The 23554-nt window shown below is 35.2% G+C and overlaps 1 protein-coding gene across 1 annotated transcript in view; it reads right to left on the bottom strand.

Annotated features, from left to right (window-relative positions):
- The window catches only part of EFL1 (elongation factor like GTPase 1), a 71342-nt gene extending 47811 nt beyond the window's left edge, over positions 1–23531 (bottom strand). The window contains exons 1-14 of the mRNA XM_032195200.1: positions 23464–23531; positions 23176–23277; positions 22441–22508; positions 22181–22265; positions 20452–20585; positions 19695–19832; positions 18681–18895; positions 16021–16144; positions 15056–15132; positions 14792–14928; positions 14230–14352; positions 11146–11245; positions 1441–1592; positions 571–749 (exon numbers count right to left, since the gene is read on the bottom strand). Coding sequence (XP_032051091.1) covers positions 571–749; positions 1441–1592; positions 11146–11245; positions 14230–14352; positions 14792–14928; positions 15056–15132; positions 16021–16144; positions 18681–18895; positions 19695–19832; positions 20452–20585; positions 22181–22265; positions 22441–22508; positions 23176–23266 — 1623 coding nt within the window. The 5' untranslated portion in view covers positions 23267–23277; positions 23464–23531. The remainder of the gene's footprint in view (positions 1–570; positions 750–1440; positions 1593–11145; positions 11246–14229; positions 14353–14791; positions 14929–15055; positions 15133–16020; positions 16145–18680; positions 18896–19694; positions 19833–20451; positions 20586–22180; positions 22266–22440; positions 22509–23175; positions 23278–23463) is intronic.
- Positions 23532–23554: the final 23 nt, after the last annotated feature.

Below are 23554 nucleotides of genomic sequence, written 5' to 3'. Positions count from 1 at the left end.
ATTCCATGGATGTACAACCAGTATGCTATTACGAATTGTTCTCACTGCAACTCACTGGATTCTGCATATAGCTGAAAGTCAGAACGAGCTTTGAATTGTTACGTGTGCTTAGAAATACATTCAGGCCCTTCATGTCTGTCTTCTGTTTCATAAAACTCAACACAAGGTTTTAAATCAAATTATTTTGAATCTGATTAAAAACAGCTTGCATGTGTAGACACTTAACCAACATCTTCTCACAGAACAGCGCAAAACAAAATATCCTTTATTAGACACAGACAGGATGTAATCCTTGTATTTCAAGGATCATTTTTCATCTACTTCTCCTAAAGCATACATGCAAAGTCTTGAGATCTTCAGTAGAAATGAAATAATAAAGAAGGTTCATTCCTTCTTTATCACAGCAACTTTATTACTAAAATAAATCATATTAATTCTCTAAATTATTTTGCTACATTTTGGAATTTTTGATTTGAACCTTGTTTTGAGCGTGCGATGCGCAGAAAGTTAAGTCAACAATATTTCAAAAATAATGCCAAGTTATGGGAACATTTCACTGTCACCTCTTACCTTATGCAAAGACTCAGCAGGATCATATTTTGGTCCTAAAACAAAGATCTTTTGCCCTCTTTTCACTACACCACTGAACACTCTAGCAAAAGCAATGAAAGACTCCTTGTTGTCTGCTTCCTGTTTTGCTGCCTTTGAGGTCGCGATCTCTGTTTGATCAGTGAGCTGTTGCTCTTCACCTAATCAGTTAGAAAAAATACATCAACTCTAAATGCAGTTTCTGCCTCATCAGCTGAAAAAAAAAATCAATTACATACTATAGTATCACATCTGATGACATATTCAAAGACAAGAACCTGCCATGTAACCCATACTCCAGCCCCATTTTCTCAATTGCTGCTTTTATATATATATATATATTTTTATATATTTTTAACTTTTATTTTTTTTTAATAAAACACTTATTCTGGCACTTGCTTAGAGGAAGTAAAGTTCTGTTGGCCTAAAGTACACTAGCTACAAGTCCATAAGGCAACTCTAGCAGTAAGCTAAACCTGAATTTTTCTACCCCATACACATGTGCAAAAATAAATCATTCTGTATTCCTATTCAGAGTGGAAATTACTTAATTTTTCAGCAGAGCATCCCTTAAGGCATCATCTATCTTCAAGTGACTCAAAGTACTGAGACCAAGAACATTCTCAGGCCATATAAACAGGTATCCATGGCATTATTACAGCATCTATAAATTATTGGCTTGCCTTTAACTCCCTCCTTGCTCTTCATTCAGTCCCATCTATTAAACTGTTTGGACTGGAGTGTGGATGATTCTTTGCAAGGTACACAGCTCCATAATCAGCTCCTTAACAACACCTAGATACTGATGTTAAATATACTATGAGAAAAAATGGATAGCAGATCATTATATACCTTTTGTATCACCAGTGTTTCCAGTCACTTCAGATGAATTTTCACTTGGGGGCTTTTCTGACAGCTCCTTTCCTTGATTTGCTGCCATTTTTTCTGCATGTCTCCGTTTTGCAAGTTCACGTCGTTGAGCTATTTCTTCTTGAGTTAAAGGCCTAAATTGTATTTTAAAGTATTAGCATTTGGAAACGCCCCTTACTTTAGAATAAATTGTAAGAATTAGAATACTATATTCAGCATAAGAAAAAATTACACAGAATGCCTTTTGTCCCTGTGATACTATGTATTTTTAGTTAGCTAAAATAAACAAACTCTTCCTCTACCAAGTTTAGAAAGAGGTTACCATTTTAAACTTATGTTTATTTCATTAAAATACATCTAGTTTCTCCCACTGATGTGTGAATTCTCACTCCAAACCAATTTTAAGAATTGCTTTTCACACTATGTCCAGTATGTTATTCTGAACTAGAATGACAGCTAAGACTAAACAGTGTATTAATCTAGACTTATCTATACCAAGCTAGTTAGAAAAAATACCAGACTTTTATTCCAAATACATAGTGAATCAAATATTGTCATTTCAATGCATTTGTAATATTTTTACTGTTCTAAGGTAGTCTTTACAGTAAGTGTTCAAATGCAAGAAAAAGACTTTGCCTTCTATAGTGACTTTTCTATTAAGTGAATAGCTTCATAATGGACAAGACTTCACTGAGGAAACAACAAAGAGAATTGTAATATTCTGATGCAATTTCCATCTACTCACTGGCAAACCCTAACTTAAAATAAAGTGCTTTAATGTAAGTTTAAAGCAAATAATAATAATAAATAATATTAATAATTAAACACAGGCATTATAGTCCTTCCCTAAGGCCATGTAAACAGATAATCCACATTTTTTTGTATAACATGCTGTCAGGTGCCTACATTAAAAACCACTTCTATTACTGTGGCTTAAAAGATGAAAAAAACTAAAGATATGTAGACTTGTTTCATTAGAAGTAGAATGCTTTCAATTTTATATTTTTTCCCCATTATGAGCAATGGAAATATATACCACTTTCCAGCCTTAATAAATAATTTGTGTCCAAAACAACAACCAATGTATTTTTTACATTATATAATTATTCTTAATAGAATTCTAACCCAAGAGAAGAAATAGAAGAATTCTCTCCATCATAAGCATGCATTTATAAAGCACAACTGAACAAACTAATCACCTATATTATATACTGACTTCATCTCAAGAAGCGAACCTAATCCCATAACAAAACCCCATCTGCATGGAGTGTCCTTACACCTGCATTTGCTCATGTGCTGAGAGCAAGGCCAGCAATTCTTAATATTAAGATGGTTTAGGATTCTTTCACTATCAAGCACCCAATACGATGAACAGAGCGCTAGAATCAGAAGTGCGCTATTAGTTTTAGCTTGATTATTAGCCTTGTCTCTCTAATTTCTACACTTGTGAACTACACTCTATCTGCAACAAAACACTTCAAGATTTGCTGAGCAGTAGTAGTACTAATGAATAATAAAGAAAACAGCAAGAAGCTCTACAACAGAATGTTTCTTTAAAGAACAAATATGATCTCTTAAAAAAAAAAAAAAAAAAGATTGAATCACATCCACAGATCACATGAACTATTCCACACCGCCAAATAGGGAAACAACCCACTTCTCAGAGGTTAAAGTTTTTGTCTGTAGACAGTAAAGGCACTTACTGGACACCAAGTCTGACCCTAACTGGATTAGTTATTTCAGAAAGTCATGAATAAATTATGTGGCTGAGACCAACTCAGTGTCAATAAATTTATTATATCATAATACATATTCTGTTTATTGCATCTCCTTTAGATTCTTTCAAAATGCTTAATAGAACCCTTCACTTCACCAGAAATCATTTTAGGACTTGAAGAAATCAAGTGTTATATTGTTATGTATTTTATATAGTTGTTATTAATTAATTATCATGCTTAACTTGATGCAAATATTCAACTCAAAAGGGCAAGAAAACTATGTATGAGTTAAAAATATCTTTTGAAATTACCTAGCAGAAAACCTTTAATCCTCTTTGGATAAAATGCCAGAATTTGATGCACACTTTCAGAACTTAGAACCTGGAACAGATTCACTACATGCTACAGGAAAGGCAAAAATGAGAAAAAAATTGCCCCTGTAAACTTCTCAGAAAGTTTTTCTTGTTTATTTATTTTAAATAATCTCTTACGCAGTCACTGTGACAGAATTAAGAATCTGCATCTCTGAAATTTGGGACAATGGGTTATTTCTGTTTGATTTGTTTATTTTATTGCAAAAGAGAGTGAGGCTTAACAATAGAAAATGCAAAGCAGATGGTGGAGAAGAAAACTTTTTTTTTATGGTGATTTTTTTCCTGAAGGCAGTTGTTCAAAGCTATTTAAGGGTTTGGAATGTCTGAAAAATTCCCAGGGGAAAGAGATTGATAGGGAAAGTACAGATGAGACAGCCAAGGGATAAATGCAGTCTATATATGATGGCATAGTATGTACATGAGGACATATATATGCATTCCAACACATTTTATTGTCCCAAACTGCTTTTCATTTGTGTAAATAATCCTGAGAGTAAAAGAAAGTTTGTTTGTTCCCCTCCTCCCTCCTACTTCTGTAGTATCTTTAAAAGTACCACTATATTTAGTTATCAGGTAGCCCTTATCACAAGTGCTAAAGGTACCTTAAAATTCTGAATGCACTGGTTGCAACATAAATTGCAATACACATAAACCCAGTTAATTATATTCTAAATTTCATAAGAAGCAGATTGAGTGTGGGTAGGTCTTTAGCTAGTATGTGAAAGCTAGACTTCCACTCTGGTTTGTGTCAGTGTCAATTTCCACAGAATTAGTCACTCCCAGCAGGATCATTAGAAACCACAAAAAAGAGATGTTGTTGTCATATAAATCCTTATGCATAATTAGAACACACTCAAGCAGAATACTGCACAAGACTGTTGCAGATCCAGTGTCTTATGTGCATTAATCTCCAGTTTAAATTATACCCTGATTTATTCAATTTCTCCAGTTGGTGAAACCAGTGAGAAACTAAATCAATTTTGAACAAATGTTGACCAAACCAGATGAGATGTGCTCTTTTCTTCCTCTTCTCTACCATATTTCTTCCGTTCCCCCTTTTCAGTGCATAAGAAAAGCTACAACACCTAAACTGGCAGAAAAAAAGGGATCAAACAGTCACAGAAAAAAACAGTAAAAGTAACGAAGGAGAAAGGAAAAGAGATTCTCTGCCTTCAAAGAGATGCTGAAACATTCGCACTGCACACATGAACGAGGCACAAGCAACAGAGCTGACTTAAATGGGCAACCACATTATTACTAACTCATCTTTGAGTTGAGCTCAAACACATCATAAGCAAAAGCTATGAAAATAACATGGCCAACAGTGTAGCGTACGCAATATTGTCATCAGTAGACTGTTGATTAAATGAATTGGACTCGGTGAAATTAACATGCTAACACACACTTTTTCTTTATTCCCATAGTCACCAGGGATAACTCAGTTCAGTTCAAACAATGACAACTAAACTTCTTCATCCTGTGAATGACAGCTTTTCTATCTATCCTTCCATGTTATCAAAGAGAGACTTTGTTCCAAAAGATTTGAAAAAATGATAGTGAATAATTGGCATTTGATTTTTTTTTTTTAAGAGACACTCTTACAGGTCTTTTTTAAAAAAAACTAACTGTTAGACCATTCTACAAAGGAGGCAGAACAACTGACTTCCAAAAGACTGATATTACCTGAAACAAGCCAAGAATACTTTTTATTTATAATTTTTATTGGTTTAAATTCCTTGACCTCGTAGACATATGCTTGATTCCATCAGTCTAAGGAGGTAATTTCTGTTAGCTCTTAAAATCCAAGTAATTTACAGAGAATCTTCTGTATTGCTCCACTCTTCAGAATTAAGTTCTACTTCAATCACTGGCTGCTGTTCTGCTCACCATCTGGTAGTCAAAGACTTCAGACAACCACATCCCTAGGGACAGCTCTCTCAAGTGCAGCTTGTTTGTTACAATACAGCACAGAGTATGTCCAGTGGTCTTCCTAATCCTTCTGAAGTACCTGAATTCCTGGATTAAACTGTTTAATGCTTTTGCCTTACATATCTGCTATATTATTTCCCAGCCCAGAACTAAGAGCCTAAATTCTGAACAGCAACATCCGTAAAGATCACTTTAAAGAGCTATTTCCATTCATAAACTAACATACAGTAACTAAAATTATTTCATATACTTTCTAATGCAACTACAATCACCATGCAATTCACAGTAGAATTAACTGTCTATACACAAAACAGACAACTGAAAATTACCCAAAACAGTATTTACATAAAATGTTACACAGTGATCTTACTCTGCAAAGCGGTATACTGGATACATTTTTTCATGTGATATTGTACAGGGAAGATCATTTGCTCTGAGATACATAACAAAACTAAGATATTCATATCAAGCTGTCATACCTTATCTTGAAAAACGCCCTTGGCTGATATACTGACCTTTGATTTATCTCGCATACTAAATATGCAATAAAGACAGATGAAATGAAACTTGAAAGAAAAAAAAAAAAAAAAAACTCTTCCAGAATGTTATATGCTTTTCTCTCTAAACTTGCAATTACGCAAACTAAACATGTCCAGAGATTCAGATTCCAATCTCTTAAATCAGTTCCAAAAATTTTAGCTGGAGTCAAATGTATGCTGTCACAATGAAATTTAATCATAATCAGATGGTTTTTTCATTTCGAAAAGCATATAGTACTCTATTAATTATATAACTGGTACCATCTTCAAACGTTAACTTGTAAATCTGACAATCTGTTCAGATGACTCATGTCAAATTCATTCCCAATGCACCAACTACAAGTTTGTACAAACTAAACTTCTGTTTAATGCACACAGAAGATGATGGCTTCATCTCAAAGTGAAGTCACTGAAAGTCATATTGCTTTTAAATGTAAAAATTCATTTACTCACAAGAAGATAGTAATTTTTTTACAGAGCTGGGATCTTTACAAACGTTCTCGTACTTTGATCACAACAACGTAAAGTACTTTTAGCTGAAGGCTGGGCAACATTTTTTTTTTTTTTTTTTTTTTTTTACAATACAGTTTTCAGGAAACAATAGAAAGAAAATTAAGTACACTCCAATCTCTTGGTTTAAAGACATGTATACAAGCTACACCACAGGAAAAAAAATAGTACCATAGCATCACTAAATAAGTTTGGCATTATTATGTGAAGTAATCAGTTCCAAAATAAGCCCTATTTTCTATTGATTTTAGATATTGTAATATCTAAGGTGAAGTATATCACACTATACACTTTTAGCAGGGTCCTAATTTGCCTACTCTGCCTAACCACTAGTTTTCAGAAAATTTACTGGAACTTGGTATCTCTAAGATCTCCATCTCTGTCTGATTTGGTTAGAATTAGCAAATTATTTCACAAGTTCAGGCAGAAGAAACTGGAAGACAAAGTATATTTACACAATTCTCACTCCATTTTAAAACCTGATAAAGAAAATACCTCAGTGTCATAGTGGTACAAGATAAAAGTCAATTTTCAAGTCTTTCCAGAGCAAGATAAACATAAGCTGCCAACCAGTTGTAACCTGACCACAAATTAATTTTCCACATCTTCTACTGTTACAACAACTGACAAATTTTGTTATTCAACCAATAAAAGCAAAAACCTGGCCATTTGAGTATCAAATCTACTGATTTTTAAAGTCACCTTTTAGAGGGTATTAGTTGCCAACAGCAGTCTCAGAGGAGGTTGTTTTAATTAAAAATCCTTCCTTTATCATTTACTGTATAACCTGAACTTAAATCATTTTGCTTTCCCCAACCTATGCTTAAAAAATATTACAAGCAGATGGCAGAAATAAGGCAAAACATAAAAACTGCAAAGTCAATTTGCAGCTAATAAGAAAAAATAAAAAAAAAATATAGCATTATGCAGTACTATCTCGCAAAAGGAGAGAAAAAGACAACAAAAGCATGGATCTACTTTATTCTCTCAAGAAGTAGAGGAGTGTAAGCCTTGAGGAAAAAACAAAACAAAACAAACAAGCAAGCACTCTATGGAAAAATGTCTGATTTTTACATGTTTTAACATGCTTAAAAATATCCACCACTGAAAAGGATGCAAATAACCTAGCCAACAGTTTGTATAGCAGTCAAACAAAGAACATACAAGTACAGAGTTACGTCCCTTGAAAATTTACAGGTAATTGAAATAGACAAAGTATTAATGTTTTTATATTAGTACACATTAAACCACTATGATAAGACACTATTAACCAACATATTTTAGGCATTCTTCATTCCTCCCTATGTTCGGGGATTCTTAAGGAACATTCCTATGGATCCTTATTTGATCCTCCTGGTTCAAATGCTCAGCTCAACACTCAATTATGTTAAGCACAATCTTCTCTGTGCAACTGTAAATAGCATATAGTGGCCATTATAATTCAAAACGTATTTAGGAACCACATTTAGACAGTATGTTTTTAAAGCATCTATGTATTGCTTCACCATCTTTCCTTCCTTTTTTAAAAACAAACTCCTTTCCTATTTCTTCAAGTACTGCTTACCTGTAGAATCTTAACAATTAAAAACTGAGAAACACATTCAGCTATATTACTATTTTTCAAAAAATACAATCTGTCACTTCAAAACAAAATTGCTAATGCTACCTAATCAGCAAAATTACATGGTGCTGATAATGACTGGATATCACAGAGAAAGGCATATGGTTTCATTTTAATACTAGACAATTAGTAACTAATTGAATAATTTAATATTAAAGAAGGCAAGAAACACTTTTCAAACTATCAAGCAAAACACCACAATTTTCCATTTACTGAAGAAATCGGGGGAAAGGACATATTGCCAACAGCCATAGCTAATACCCCACAAGTCTACTAGAAAGAATTCCAGGCCAGTTATTACTCTCCTGCCTTATTGTCTCTAAAAACCTAATTGTCAGTGATTTCATCTAGATACGTTTTGTATTTTGCTTTGTATTTTGGACTAGCTCTGCATTACTTGAACTCAGTTAAATATAATCCTTTACTCAGCTCAATAAATAACTTGAGCTCTTTCAAACCAGATCAATGATGGTCAGAACCACAGATTTGTTACACAGTATGCATCACAGCACAAAAATGGAATCTCACTTGTATTCTCAAAACCAACAAAATTAAGCAGTGCATTTTTTCATATACAGAGAGAACACAACCAGGAACTTACAATGCACAAGCTTCTGTACTGAATTAATCACTTGATTAAAAAAAATGGAGGCAGTCATACACACTTTATGCACCAAAATACATGTACCATGTCACATGGCAAATTTATTTTACATACTCTTTCTTCAGTTTGGGGAATTTTTTCCTCTCATTTTTTCTCTTTTAAAAGAAAAAAAATTAACACATGGCATATAACCACACACATAAAACAGCTCCCTACCTCAATGGGAACAAATAAAGAGAATAAAAAAGGCAAATGAGAAAGATGGAAGGCAAGTATCTGAGAAGACAGAGATGGAGTTTATCTGTAAGACAGTGCTCATGCAGAAGTATGCAAATCACACAGACTGAAAACCGGTATCATTAGTACTGGGAAAGTCAGAATCTCTCATATATGGTCTTTTGCGAGAAACCCCAAAACAAGACTTTCAGTAGACTTTTTTTTTTTTTGGACTAACATCTTGAAAATATGTCCAAAGCTTTCTGTGTCTGCTGAATCGAAAAGCTACCTTTGTCTCCATGTTCCACCCTCATCATGTAAGAGAACCTTGATCATCCCAACTAATAAAAAGTGAGTCATGATCAGTGGTAGAACAGCCAGAAAGTGGTAACCTCAATGTATATGCAATTAAAAATAACTTCTCTAATAATGAGAGTACCTATCAGTGAAAGCACGAATAGCAGTGCTATGTTACACTAATACCTGAGCAGGAGCTTTCCTATCAGATCCAGTTAAGGACAGAACTCGAAGAAAAACAGCACCATCTAGTGTTTGGTCAATCCATAATTGCAATGCAACTAAAACACCACAGGAAATATTTTTTTCCGTGGAAGATTTTAGGTAAGTATGATAGGAAAAAAAGTCTAGAAAGTGCATTTAAAAAAAAAACAGTAGAAAAAATACACAAGTGTTAATACAACAACAACAAGATGTTGTGCACAAATATTTATCAGTAATAGTTTAATTTTGTAGAAAAACTAACTTCAGTATTACTTTGCTGTACAGTGACAATCTTGGAGTTTTTAAGAACATAAAAAAATGAAATGAAAAGTTTAAACAGAAGTTGAATACAGAAAGTGTTTCAGAGGCTTAGAGGGATGAAACATTAAGTTAAATCCCATTCTCATAAACTCATCAGAAAAGTATGTTTCTTCTGCATAGAAAGAGAGAGCTTCAGCTAAAGTATCGCACTGAAGTATGTCAGGGAAATGAAATCAAGAAGGATCCACCTCTCTGAGAAAATAAGGGTACCATTAAATAGACAGCTGTAACAAAAAAAATCTTCCAGAATTGCAAGAAGAAAGTCATCTAAAATACTTAATGGCTTTCAGCTCTGTGCAAAAAAAGTTAAGATCCAAGGTTTGGATCATCTCCATTAACCCATTTTATTTTATACTTCCAATGGACTGGATGAATGCTTAGCTTTTACGCCAGATTTGAAGGGAAATGCTTCCAGGTACAAATGTAAACTGTTATGATCATGCAAACACAGCCTTACTGAAAAGGTATGAAAGAACATTACAACTCAACAATATTTTCAACCAAACATCCTGAAACTACATCCAACATATGCACTAGGACAGTTTATTTGGACAAAAGCACTATTCTCCAATAGATTATTATTATTTTTTTTTTTATATCCCCCAAAAGTTTCCTAAACCTTCTAAAACATACAATTAAACAGTTCTGATCTTCAACTCCATCAGAAAACCTCTTTCTGAAGACTGTATTGTATCTCAGACACTTGCAAATTATTTTCACAGATCTAAAAAAAACGTAGAATAGTTCAGATGGAAGGAACCTTCAAAGACCATCTAGTCTAACTACCTGACTCTTCAGGGCTAACCAAAAGTTAAAACATATGCTTGAGGGCATTATCCAAACGCCTCATGAACACTAACAGGCACAGAGCACTGACCACCTTGCTCAGAAGCCTGTTCCAGCATTTGACGACCCTCACAGAAAAGAAGTTTTCCCTGATGTGCAGTTGGAACCTCCCCTGGCACAGCTGTGCTCTGCTCCTGCACATGCTGCCAGTAGTTATGAGGAAGAAGAGACCAGCACCTCCCTGTCCACTTCCCTCCTTGTGAAGTTGTAGAGAGCAATGAGTTGCCTCTTTGCTTCCTCTTCTCCAAACAAGATGACCCAAACATCCTCAGCCTCTCCTCATAGGACATGAATTCAGCCCTTTTACCAGCTTTGTTGCCCTCCTTTGGATGCTTTCAAGGACCTTAACATCCTTCCTGTATTGTGAAGACCAGAATGTATGCAATATTCAGAGTGAGTCCACACCAACGCTAAATACAGCAGGAGAATCTTGCCAAAGCTTACAACATAACTTTATTTCCTGAAGGTATCTAATGTAGATCAGAAGTTAAAAGTTACATTTCCTTACCTTGGTTTATTGTGTGGTAGTGCCTTTGCATCGACAGCAAACATTTTGGAAACAAAGACAATAACTGGGGCCGTTCCTTCACTACTGCATTTCAGAAAAGCTGAACAAACATAAAATGAAGTTATTTGCATTTTTTTTTTTTTTTTTTTTTTTTTTTACCAGCAGTATGGACAAAATTAGTTTTCCATGAATTTTATAGGAATCCATGTTTCTCTCCTATTTCAATGAGTAATGTACTAAAGACAAATTAACAGAAGTGGAAAATTACTCTAACCATATCATTTGATATCTCTACCTCTATCTTCAAGTATGTTTCACAATAAAATTAAACGAGCAAAAGTATAAAACCAGAACTTCTCATAATAATTGGAAACTATACATATTCAACTAAACATACTGTTTTGATATTTATAATTGAGTTCATAGGCTGGTTTAGATTACAATGACAAAAACACAGAACAGTGTTTTTGTGTTTAACATTTAGACTGAACTATTCATCCAGTGCCTCAAAGTATTCTTCCTCATTTCAAATTAAATGCTGAAGTCCTACAAATGTCTAGACACTTATGTCTTCATGCAATTGCAGCAACTTAGCTACAAGAATGGGTCTTTCTCAAAGGCTGCACGATCCACACAAAACTCATTCAGTATTTAGGAAATTCCCATAAACAATTTTTTCATCAAACCTGGAGCTCATCATCAAATCCCAAACAAACACAAAGCCATTTAGAACTTTTATAGAAACTGCCCTCTTCTCTTCTGCCTTTTATATTATCTATGAAAAGAATATATCGTAAAGTGCTTATGCAAAGACTGCAACTTAGAATTAACAAGGTACTCATCACTAAAATGTGATGTACTCCTTATTTTCATAACCAAGCACAGTAAAATCCAAGTTTATGGAGACAAATTTCTTCTAATTGACTTTATAGAGTATTCTATACTGTTTGAAGGACACAACCTTTGTTTCACTTTGGTGAAGGACGAAAACATCAGTTTCCTCACCCCAAGAAACAATTCCTATCAGCCTGTCAATTTGACAATCACATCTCAAGCTGGCATTTGACATTTCATCATTTTAGATTTCTTAAAGCTCTCTTTTAAACACTGTTCTATAAACACCTTTTATTACACATCCAAAGTTCAGAAATCCTTTCAACTGTTGCTAGATTAAGCATGCTATCTTCTCCTAATTTTTATTAAACTAATTCTTGAAGTACCCAAGAACATTCATTACCTTAAAACAAAATGCATTCTGTTATAAAGCACATGCAGTTAGAAATACAGTTTTCAGAAAAATAAATTAATACACTTGAGGTCTATTTTTCCCCCTACATACCTATTTGAAAAGACCATACGGGAACATTCTTTTTCAGACTACTGAATCTGGGGGAAAAATATCATTTTATACAGAAGTACCAACCCTATAGAGGAGATTACCACATATATCTGGAAAATGACAAGCTTTGTTCACCACTTGACTAATAATGTATCAGCATCATTAGTTTCAACTTTGATTTTCAATTTTGCTGAATACTTAGTTCAGCTTCAACAGCTCTCATCTGTCTTTGAGGAAAACAAAGTCAGTAGTTATCCTTTTCAAGGCATCAGAATTTTTATGACCAACACGTATGAACACTGTTTTTATTTCCAAATAATACAGAAATAGAAAAAAAGAATATTAACATGTTATGAACTTTTCTGCATTCAGTACAATAAGTTTATTTTCACTACTGCCTATATATAGTTCTATTACTGCTTGTAGAAAAGCTATTTTACATAGGTCTTCCCAGTCTTAAAATTTTGTAGCACGGGACTTGGTGATTAACAAACTTACTATGCACATTTGCCTGCTTTGGCTTACAGACATCCCAAGGTTCAGCATAATACCTGAATATACTGCTAAGCCCTTCTTGAGGAAGAACTGGGCATGAAATCCTGATCTCAGCGAAGTCAATGGCAAAACTTAAAATCCTTAAAACAGGAGTTTGTACCTTCATTTTACATTCCAGATAATGAAATACATTTGTTGCTTTGGAAGACTTTTGGCTCTTACTTTTATTTGCTAATCTTTTCTCATTCTTGTATGTTATAAAATTACTAAGAAATCAATTTATATCTTGAGCTATGAAAATGTAGATGAAATACTTAATGACAATGTTTGAAGTGACAGTTAGACTACATCTTACTACTTCTAATAGCAATTTTCAGTACATAAGCTAATTCGCAATAAATCCAAAAAATAATGTTTTTGTTTTAGATTACTAGAACCTGGTACCTAGTTAACCGATGTACTTGTAAATATGAAACCTAAGTTCAAGTCCCTATTGGCTAATAATAAGTGTTTTTAGCACAGAAGACAGTAAAGCATTCTATTATTGCTCAGTTAGAATCTTAGAGTGATAGAATATCCTGAGTTGCAAGAGACCCATAGGGATCATTGAGTCCAACTCCTGGCTCCATGGAGAACCACCCAAAAATAAAACCCTATGTCTGAGAGCACTGTCCAAATGGTTCTTGAACTCCAGCAGACTTGTTGCCATGACCTCTTCCCTGAGCTCATTCCACTGCCTGACCCTCTTGGTGAAGAACCTTTTCCTAACATCAAGTCTGAACTGCCCCTGTTGCAACTTTATGCTGTTCCCTTGGGTCCTGTTGCTGTCACCAGAGAGCAGAGCTCAGTGCCTACACCTCAGCTCCCCTCATGAGGAAGCTGCAGGCTGCCATGAGGCCTGCCCTCAGTCTCCTCTTCTCTAGGCTGAAATGAATTCCACGATGAATTCTGCTGCTTAGAACTAAATGCAAGTATTAACTTCATAACCTCCCCGAATCCCAAGTCCAAATCTTAGACTTTACATCATTTGCAGCTTCAGTTGTCTAAAATCCATGAACATATGGGTTTAAAGAAAAATACAAAGAATAAAAATAAGACATGCAACTATGATATGTCACTGATAAACATCAATGTTACTACAGGTAAAATAATCATGAATCTAAGTAGAGGTTACTATGCATCTTATGATCCAAAGACAAACAAAACAACCAAGATTGAAATAACTTTAATGTTAATGGAGGAACACTTACCACTTTTCAGTTCCTGAGTTTCTGGTGGTAAAGAATCAAAAGTTCTAGCTCCAACACACATCAATTTTTCCACTCTTTCTGCAGTGATGTCAAGAGGACTGGGAAGCTTATTACACACCATGGCTAAAGTGCATTGCTAAGGACATAAAGAGCCTGTTTATATTTCCTTACTGAATAGAAATAAAAGGAAAAGTCTTTTATGTCTGTTTCCCTAAATCAACAATATCATGCATGAACTGCCATCAACGACAGCTAAAATCCAGCTGTCACTAACAGTTGTACATAAAACTATGTAATAGAAGTAGTATTGCTAAAATACCTCCAGTTTCATAGATTACTTTCCTAATAAAAAGGTGGATGTTCAAGCATGAAGTTGGTTGAAATAGAATACTAACTGTAGATATGTAACTTAATACTATGACTGAGAAAATCAGTCCAGCTAGCATAGGCATAAACATGAAGAGAAGAAAATCATAACACACCACAAACGGAAATATGTGAGCACTCTTTCAAGTCTACAAACTGCCAATAGAACAAAAAGTTGTAATTTTCTTAAGGATACAGAGGACTGCATCAGATATTGGTAGCCACTGGCTACAAATGGCATTAAGGTGAACTTTGGGGTCTGTATGCCGTGACTCCCGCGCACCAATTTTCAATCCCAAAGAGGTGATTATCTTTTCAATTTTTTCTTTGTCTCTGTACGGGAAAATACAAACCACATTAGCAATGCATAGCAAGCGTCTATAACATTCCTTGTTTGAGTATTTCAAAAATCAACATGGCACATGGAAAATGATTCCATGATTTCATAGGATCTTCTCACCTCTTCATAACAGCTTCATATAGACTCCATATGTTGTCCAGCACCAACTGCACAAACAAAGGTTTCTTTCCTTTTGACTGGCAGAACAAAAAAAATAGTTAATTTTCAGCAATTCCTTGCTTTTACAACAAGCTTGAGACTGCACTCATAACCAATCGTTTTCATAAGAAGCATGTAAAACCTTCATTCAAAATCAAGCCAGTTGCCTGTTTCTACACAATTCCTACTTCAAAAATTTAATAAAATGATGTTATAAGCCACAAAATAAGCATGGAATTTTAAAGTGCAGACCAAGGGTTTCAATTTCAGAAAAAGAGCCTGAAAATATGGAACATGTCTATCTTGATCCCAGTTATCACCACTTAACCCCCACCTCTTAAAAAAACAAAACAATAATAAATCATTACATGAAAAGAGAGGAAGTCCTGCCCTCTAACTTTGAGTGGTAGAAACACTTTATGCAAGAGAGGAGCAGTCTTCAGGCCAGTACCTCAGTACAGCATTCAATTACAATTTGGGGCCTCAGTAAGGCAAAATATTTTCTAAATCCTAAATCCTCAGCTAAATCCCAAAATCCTAAATCCTTAGCTCTTGAAGCACTCTTCAAATCAGATGACAGAGGCCCACTCACTCCTCAGGTTCCTACACTGCTAGTCTTCCATTCATCTCATACGTTTCACTCTATCCTGAATCCTTGAAGCTGGAATGCCTCTTATTTTGTGAGCAGAGAGATTTAAGAGCAATGGTGAGCGCTATAAATTGGATGAGAGTTCTTTCCTGTAGCCTTTGAATGGTTAAGTTTTTGAATGGTCTCATTTCTAAGGCTGCCATAGTAACGTTATGCTTCCACAAACGTTGACTAGACAGGTGGTTTGAGAATTGATCTCAGTACAAAATGATGAGTTGGACAAAAAAAAAAGTAAAACTAAATAAACCACAAGTAATATTCCTGACAACTGCCCTACCTGATCACCTTTCATTATCTTCTTTGCTTTTGTATTTAAGTAATAATCTCCCCATAAAGTCTTCAGAAGCACTGTAGGCTTGATTCCAATCTTCTGGCTGTACAATTTTGCAAAATGCTCAATACTGCAAGAAAACAAAAGGCAACTTGATAAAAGTGTAATGTTGTTTACAGGTGTTTATCAGCCTAAACAAGTGACAGCTCACACAAAAATCATACATATCTCAAGTCTTCGTTTTGCTCCCACTTTTCCAATTACCTTCTCTTTAACTCCTACTTTTTAACATCTGTGCCTGCAAAAACATTCAGTGGCAACAGCTTAAAAATGTCAGTTATACATTTTTGTTTTGTTTCAAGTCAGCTTGAAGACTGAATTTGTTTAAATGAAATAAATATTCGTGTACTACTCTCCCCCAGTAAAAATAAACAAACAAAAAAAATCAAAAATATAACTAAAAAAGTTTCAAGTATTTGAAGTCATGACTCTCCAACTTACTCTATGAAAGAGGTTACCTAATGCATTTTACCTGTGACTAGAATGGTAAAAATTAAAAAATTAAAAATCAAGTATTCTTTCTAGCCACACTTCAGCCCTCAGATTATAGCAATTCCTTTTTAAGTTAACTACTTTAGGCATTTGTGGTTTAGAGCATTGCTTTAATATCAAGTCTAGCCCATAAAATAATACAGAAATGGTAATATTAAAAGGAAAAGCCAATGGTTTTCCATTGGAGCCCATGAATAAATATAAATAGGCTGCTTAGGACCCAAAGAAGGACTTTTGAAGCTTCTGCAGTCTCCCTACTGAATATATTCAATAAGCAGTAACAAAAAAATCCTACATATCTTCATCCCATGCATGCAGAAACAAAAATATACGCAACTGTTCACAGCTGGAACAATTCTATTTGCATAATAATGATATTTGATAACCTCTTATTTGAAATCCAGAAGTCTCATATTTCTACACACCTAAAAAATACCTATGAGATTTATTCAGCCACATACTTCTTTAGCCAATCTGATAACTTCTTTCCTTAAAAGGTGTACACATTTCTACACCTTCTAAATACATTAACAATTACACTGCTCCCTTCCGTATGTTCAGTGTGCTCTCTCTCCAGCTAGAGACACCAGTGTGAGACACCTCTTAAACTGAAGGAGAAATATCAGTGATTTTGACAAAAGGGAAAGGGCTGCATTGCACAGCTGAGCGGGGTGTGCAGGGAAGGAGGAAGACGTTGTGGCATACAAGGAGGAAGATGTTGTGTCATACAGTCATTCCAGATGTAGGGAAGCAGAAACAGCTACTAAGTGGTATTTTCAGTATCAACATAATGCACAACAGTTCAGGACATGCAGTGCTGTGTAGTACTGCCCAGTTATGGCTGCGGGCACCATATGCAAAGCTCTCTGCTCCCATCAAGTGTGTGGACCACCAAACATATCTGATAAAAACTCTTCTAGCCTCCAGAGATGAAAATGTCTGCCTTCACTCATCTTCTACAACTAAATCTATTTCAGACTGAAGAATATTCCGAGAATCTCAAGGTTTTCTTTCAATTTCCTTTACACAACTTATACGCTGTTTTTTTTTAAAAAACATTATTATTCATAGCAGTTAATTAAACTAGTTATTTTATTTTTCCTTTTTCCTGCAGTGATTAGAAGTGTCTGAGTTAATTTCAAACTCTTCAGTGAACTTTAAATACAAGTTTTAATCCTTTTTAAAAAAAAAAAAAAAAAGGTTTTGCAACATTAAAGACATACTGTATTACTGAGTATATCTTTTTAATTACATAGTCATGATGAAGTCAAGGACTCCACCTTGCGGCCAGCAATCAGAACACATGTAATCTTTACTACAGCATACTGCCCTTCAAAACTAATTACCAAGAACAGGACTGAAAACCAGAACTGATCACAAACTCAGATACAGTAATACTGATAATTTTCTGAAATTGTTCTGCTCCCTGTTTCTTAATTTTACTTAAATATCTCTGCAGTGGTAACTGCTGAAACAAACATAAAAATATTAGGTAAAAGAAGATAAAAACACACTTGAATGAGGAAAATAATGGGGAAAAAGCTAGATTAAGACTGATAAGCATAAGCACTTAAAAACAAACACAATTTCAAATACAAGACAAAATCCGATTCAGAAAAAAAAAAACAGACCACAGTAATGCTGTGACCCAAAACTATATTGGACAGAACTGAACAGCTGAAACAGCTGCCCTGATGCCAGCTGCCTGTTCTAGGCTTGTTACAAACATCACCAGCCCTGTAGCTGGAAGGTCCAGCTGACTCTCGAAACAGCTCTTACACTGCTGCAGTTTTAAGCCAAGTCTGGTAAAGCATATTGAACATAAGTAATTAACAACACACAAAGTTTACCAGGCTAGGCTGAATGCTACAGCTAAGCAGCTGGTGTGTAAGAATAACATAGGTCTCCAAACCACAGGCCAGAGCTGGCAGTTTTTTCAACTCTCCAACATTATTTTATATTAGAATAGACAGATTAAAAGTTGCTTATCACAGAAAAAACGTTGACAAAAATCTTTAGAAATACAAAGGGGCTCAAAATTCTTTAAATTTGAGATTACTTGCAGAAATCAATTTAAAAAATCAAAAAGGGCATTCACTAGGTACCATACTTACCCAAAACCCCATCCATCAATTGCACTGGCAAACACCACATTTCCATGGTCTGGCGAAAAATAGAGATGGGAATCATCAGTATCTTCCAGTCCAGCACTCCAGTCATAAATTTGATCTCCAAGTGCTGTGTCTGAAATATTTTCATTTTCTGTTTCTTTCTCAGCTCTTTCTTCTAAGACTTTAGAGGTAAAGAGCGTTCCAGTGACTGCATTGATCTATGGAAGGGTATATAAAAACATACAAAGGTTTGTTCACTCTTTCACAACAATTGCAATTAAAATGCAATACCTCCACCCTCCAAAATATAAACACTTTTTTGTTCTTTTAACAATTAGTGCACTTGTGATTCATTTGACAATTTAAAACATGGACTTTGTGTATCTAATCCTATCCATTTGAAGACAAGGGGAGTATGATTAGACCAGCATTTCAGCTTAGGCACAGTGTGTTATCCAGATCAGTCAGCCATGTCAAGATCAAATCAGATACAGAGTATCATATGGAGAACACTTTGTTTCTCAGAACAGGGAATGATGAAATATAAATATTACTACCAACGAGTAAACAACAAAGAGGGCAAAGGAAGACCACATAGATAACTGTTTAAAAGCTCTTGAAAAAGTTTGAAAGCGATTTAGTTGCCTCCAAATTAACTTAATCCCTGCATAAATCCATTATTATCAAGAATAGTCTAAAGACATTTCTTGTCTATCCCCAGTCCAACATATGCAACAAAGCAAAACATACAGCACATGATCTCTTAAAAAAGACAGACTCTCTGTCAAGCGGTATTTGATTCTCTTTTCTCTATGAAGTGCATTCAGAACCAACTAGAAGTATAATAAATTAGACTAGATATTGTAGTTCTTGTAAGAAAAATTGGTTCTGCTGTGCCAAGTTTATTCCAGCTGTAAGCCACTGAAAATTAGTCTCTTTAAATTCAAGAATGGAGACAGGGCAGGGGGAACCCACGGCAAAATCTGTTTTGTGAACATGATGCTATGGTATAAATACCTGCTCTAAGATATTCTTAAGGTGTGAGTATGCTTCTTGAGGGGTGAGCTTGAGCTCTACAATCAAGCGATCAATTTTATTTATCACCAATACTGGACGAATATTTTCTAGCCAAGCTTGCCGTAGAACTGCTTGAGTCTATTAAGAGAATAAGAGTTTAAAAAAAATCCATTACAGAAAGCTTGATACCACAAGACATAGAATGTTGAAATGAATAACAATTAAATCTAAAATTTAATTCAACGTATAATAAGGTTCTGATTTGAATGTCAACTTATCATTTGACTTTGATGGTACATAGTGTTAGATACTAGTATTCTGCATAAAGTATTTTAATAGAAAAAAGCTCACGCTCCTTAGAAAATCAAGTCATGAATAAAACAAACTCGATATTATTTTGCATTATTTTTCCCATTTTCATTGCCCTATAAGCACACATAAAGTTACTAAATAATCTACCTTAATACACTTATTTCTTCTTCACACAAATAATCTATTACTAGAAAAATTATATACTCACTGTTTCAATCCTAACACCCACTCACCAGCTGTACCATGAAATTAACTAGAAAAACCAGGAAACTAACTATCCTCTTTCAGACCTCAAGTGCCCTATAATTTATTAGAAGTTGTTCCAAGCTTCTTAAAGCAGCATATCTTTTATTTCTACGTTATATACTTAAGACATATATGCAATTCTGGTTTGCTTACTCACTCTTCACTACCCTTTTTCTCAATTTAATGTACTTTATTTCACCTGTGGACAGACTCCTTCAACAGCATCCACCACTATGATACAACCATCACAGAGTCGGACAGCAGTAGATACTTCTGAAGAAAAATCCACGTGCCCTGGGGAATCTATTAAATTAATCAGATACTCCTGATCACCTAGGATCAAACAATAAATATTTCAGAACAGTTATTTATTTGGGCCACGTTGTTAATACTGTGCTAAACTAGTATTAATTTCTAGGGGCGAAAACTGCAGTAACTATTATGCATAAGAAAAAGTACAAATAGACCAGGAAGATTGCAGCAGCATAATATCTAGTGGCTTATGCCTAAGCAGTTTCAATTTCACCATTCTTTAATGCCAGTCTTCACCTTTCAATGTCCAACTACCTTCAAAACAAACAGAACTAGCTTGTAGCAGCATTGCAAACAGATCAATAGCTAAAGCACAGAGAACTTCCCCACAGTCTGCATTTTAAGGATAAATCAGAATAGACTGTCATTAAAGTAAATCCTATACTCTTAGTAAAACGTTTTATTTCAGAATTTGAGATTGTGTTAATAAAACACACTTATGACTCCACAGTATGAAAACATCTATAAGCTATTAATAATTTTTTTTCCAATGTTTTCCAAACTACTGTCCCTCTAAACTTCTGCTTATTGAAGAGACCCCATTCAATATTTTATGAATTTATTGTATTTACCATCAGCCACAACCAAAATAAGAAGAAATTAAGTTTCTTGTTTAAGAATTTATATTAGAATCTAAATTTCAGCAAAACAGAAAAACAACAGACATAAAAGGTTCTAACTAGTAAAGTAAGGTCATTTCAGAGACAATGATAAAACAGACCTAGCTTGCAATGCTTAGCTGGAAGATCACTGATCTCAACTATGCTTTATAAACGTATGTAGCTGAAATGGCGATAGTAAGATGACTTATGGTGGCTTTTAAGCTTCATGCATTTTTTTTTCTTCTTGCATAAGCCTGTGAGTAATGTATTTCATCATGTTTATGATTCACCTAGCTGAGAGGAAAACTGGCGAGGAACATAGAGTCAGTATAGCTACGCTATATAAAACCCTCTGAACAATTCACAGCAGAGTATAACTTGCATCTTGATAATAGGAGTATAGTGAAAATCTTGTACACAATAGATTGCGCACAATCATTAAAAATTGTTGTTTTTTGAAGGAAGTTCTTGACTTTAACTGACAGTAGTTTAAGTCTTAAGATCAAACATTAAGATTCAGATGTAAAGTAGAAAAAAAAAAGACGACTCTTCTAATTGCCTCCACTTAGAAATACGAGAATTTGACTTAAGTTCTACACTGCAAAGTTAGCTAGTTATTGTGGTTTAAGCACAAAAACATACAGAACTGAAATTACACCCTCTATGAAAACATTAACAGCAGATTTTAAATTTTGAAGCTCGTGAAACTGTGAAATATAGTAATCAAAAGCCGCAGAATACTATACTGAGTACATGTAAGTATCCAGCTGGCAGCTCTTTTCTTCCTTATGGCAAATGCTTAAAACCATTTTCCTAACACTGCGATAGAGCTTTATCATCTTGGCTAACAGTCGAATACATGCCTAAGTCTTTGCAGAACAATGGCCTAACACTGAGAGATACAGAAGTTGCAGAGAAAAAGATCTCAGCAGCAACAATGAAGAGGCAGGGAAAAAAAAAAAAAAAAAAAAAAAAGTATATTAAAGTTTATACTTGCCAGCATCAACAATTTACCTTTCTTAAAGTGCAATGAAATTGCACTAGATTTCATTGTTATTCCTCGGATCTGTTCATCTTCTCTACTGTCTAGGTATCTAAGCTGAGAACAAAAACAAGAGAACAGGAGATAAATCTGTGGAATTGTTTTAAAAGTTACTCATCAACTGTCAAAGAGTGTAACTGCAAGAAAAAAAGGTTTAGCAAGACTAGGAGTAGATTATTTACAATCCCAGCACACACACACCAGAATTTTAAGAATGAGAGCGTAACTTTACCTTTCCTGCTAAGCGGCTAGAGATTATTCCATTGCTAGAGATCAGACAATCAGCTAGAGTAGTTTTACCTAAAAACAAAAATAGATTACTTAATTTAAATAAACACAGACAATTGAAAAAGATGTGACAATACCACAAATGCTGACAACATCTTGTGTTCTAAGACAGAACCGCTCATCAACATCTCGTGTTCTACCAACATCAATAACAGCCAAGAAAGTACAAAATAACCTAAAAAAAAAATAAAATAAATCAAGTGACTCAACTTCATGTGTTAGGTGCCAAGAAATGTATTTTTCAGAGTGGGTATGCCTTTACCTGCTATGATCAGAGAAGTAAATGAAATAGCAAACCGTACTTCAGACCCATGACGTATCATGCAATTAGATAAGAGATTGGTGTCATAAAACAAAAATTTATTATTTTCACCTACGTAACACACTTCCACTAAATAGACGTAGAAATAGACCACCACATGCACATATTTAATTTATGCCGTCACTTGACAACATCAAAATGGAAAACCTTCAGCTGTTTCAAGTTGTTAAATACTCCAGTGCTTAAAGGACAAGCTGCAGGAGGGTGAAATTAACGCGCAACAGACAAAATGTACTTCTCAGAGTCAGGATCACGCCGGTTTAAAGCCGAACCCACGAAGATGTACTGCCTACAACCACATCGTCCCAAACACCTCACCACCACCACCGCCACCACCACCACCACCACCCGTCCTACCGTGATCCACGTGCGCCAAGATACAGATATTCCTGATCCCCGCCGTCTTCCTCTGGAGCTCTGCCATCCTCCCCGCGCCGGCCAGGACCATGGTTGGTGCCCCTGTGAAGGCAGAGGCGCAGTCAAGTGACACGCGACACACGAGGCGACATTTTTCTAATTACCCGACCCGCGACCGCGGCCACTCACGGGGCACAGACGACAACCTCACGCCACCTCCCCACCACCCCCAGATCCCCTTCCCCCTAGAGGTAACGCATGTCCCCCCCCCACCTCACCTCACCTCACCTCAGCTCCCTGCCGCCCGCACCCGGAAGCCCGCTCCGGTTTTGCTCCGGTTCCGCTCCGGTTCCGCTCCCGCTCCCGCTCCTCCCCCCGT

This window comes from Aythya fuligula, chromosome 11, assembly GCF_009819795.1.
Source record: "Aythya fuligula isolate bAytFul2 chromosome 11, bAytFul2.pri, whole genome shotgun sequence".
Classification (NCBI taxonomy): Eukaryota; Metazoa; Chordata; class Aves; order Anseriformes; family Anatidae; genus Aythya; species Aythya fuligula.
Note: the sequence above shows the minus strand (reverse complement) of the source record. Positions and strands in the feature narration are given on the sequence as shown.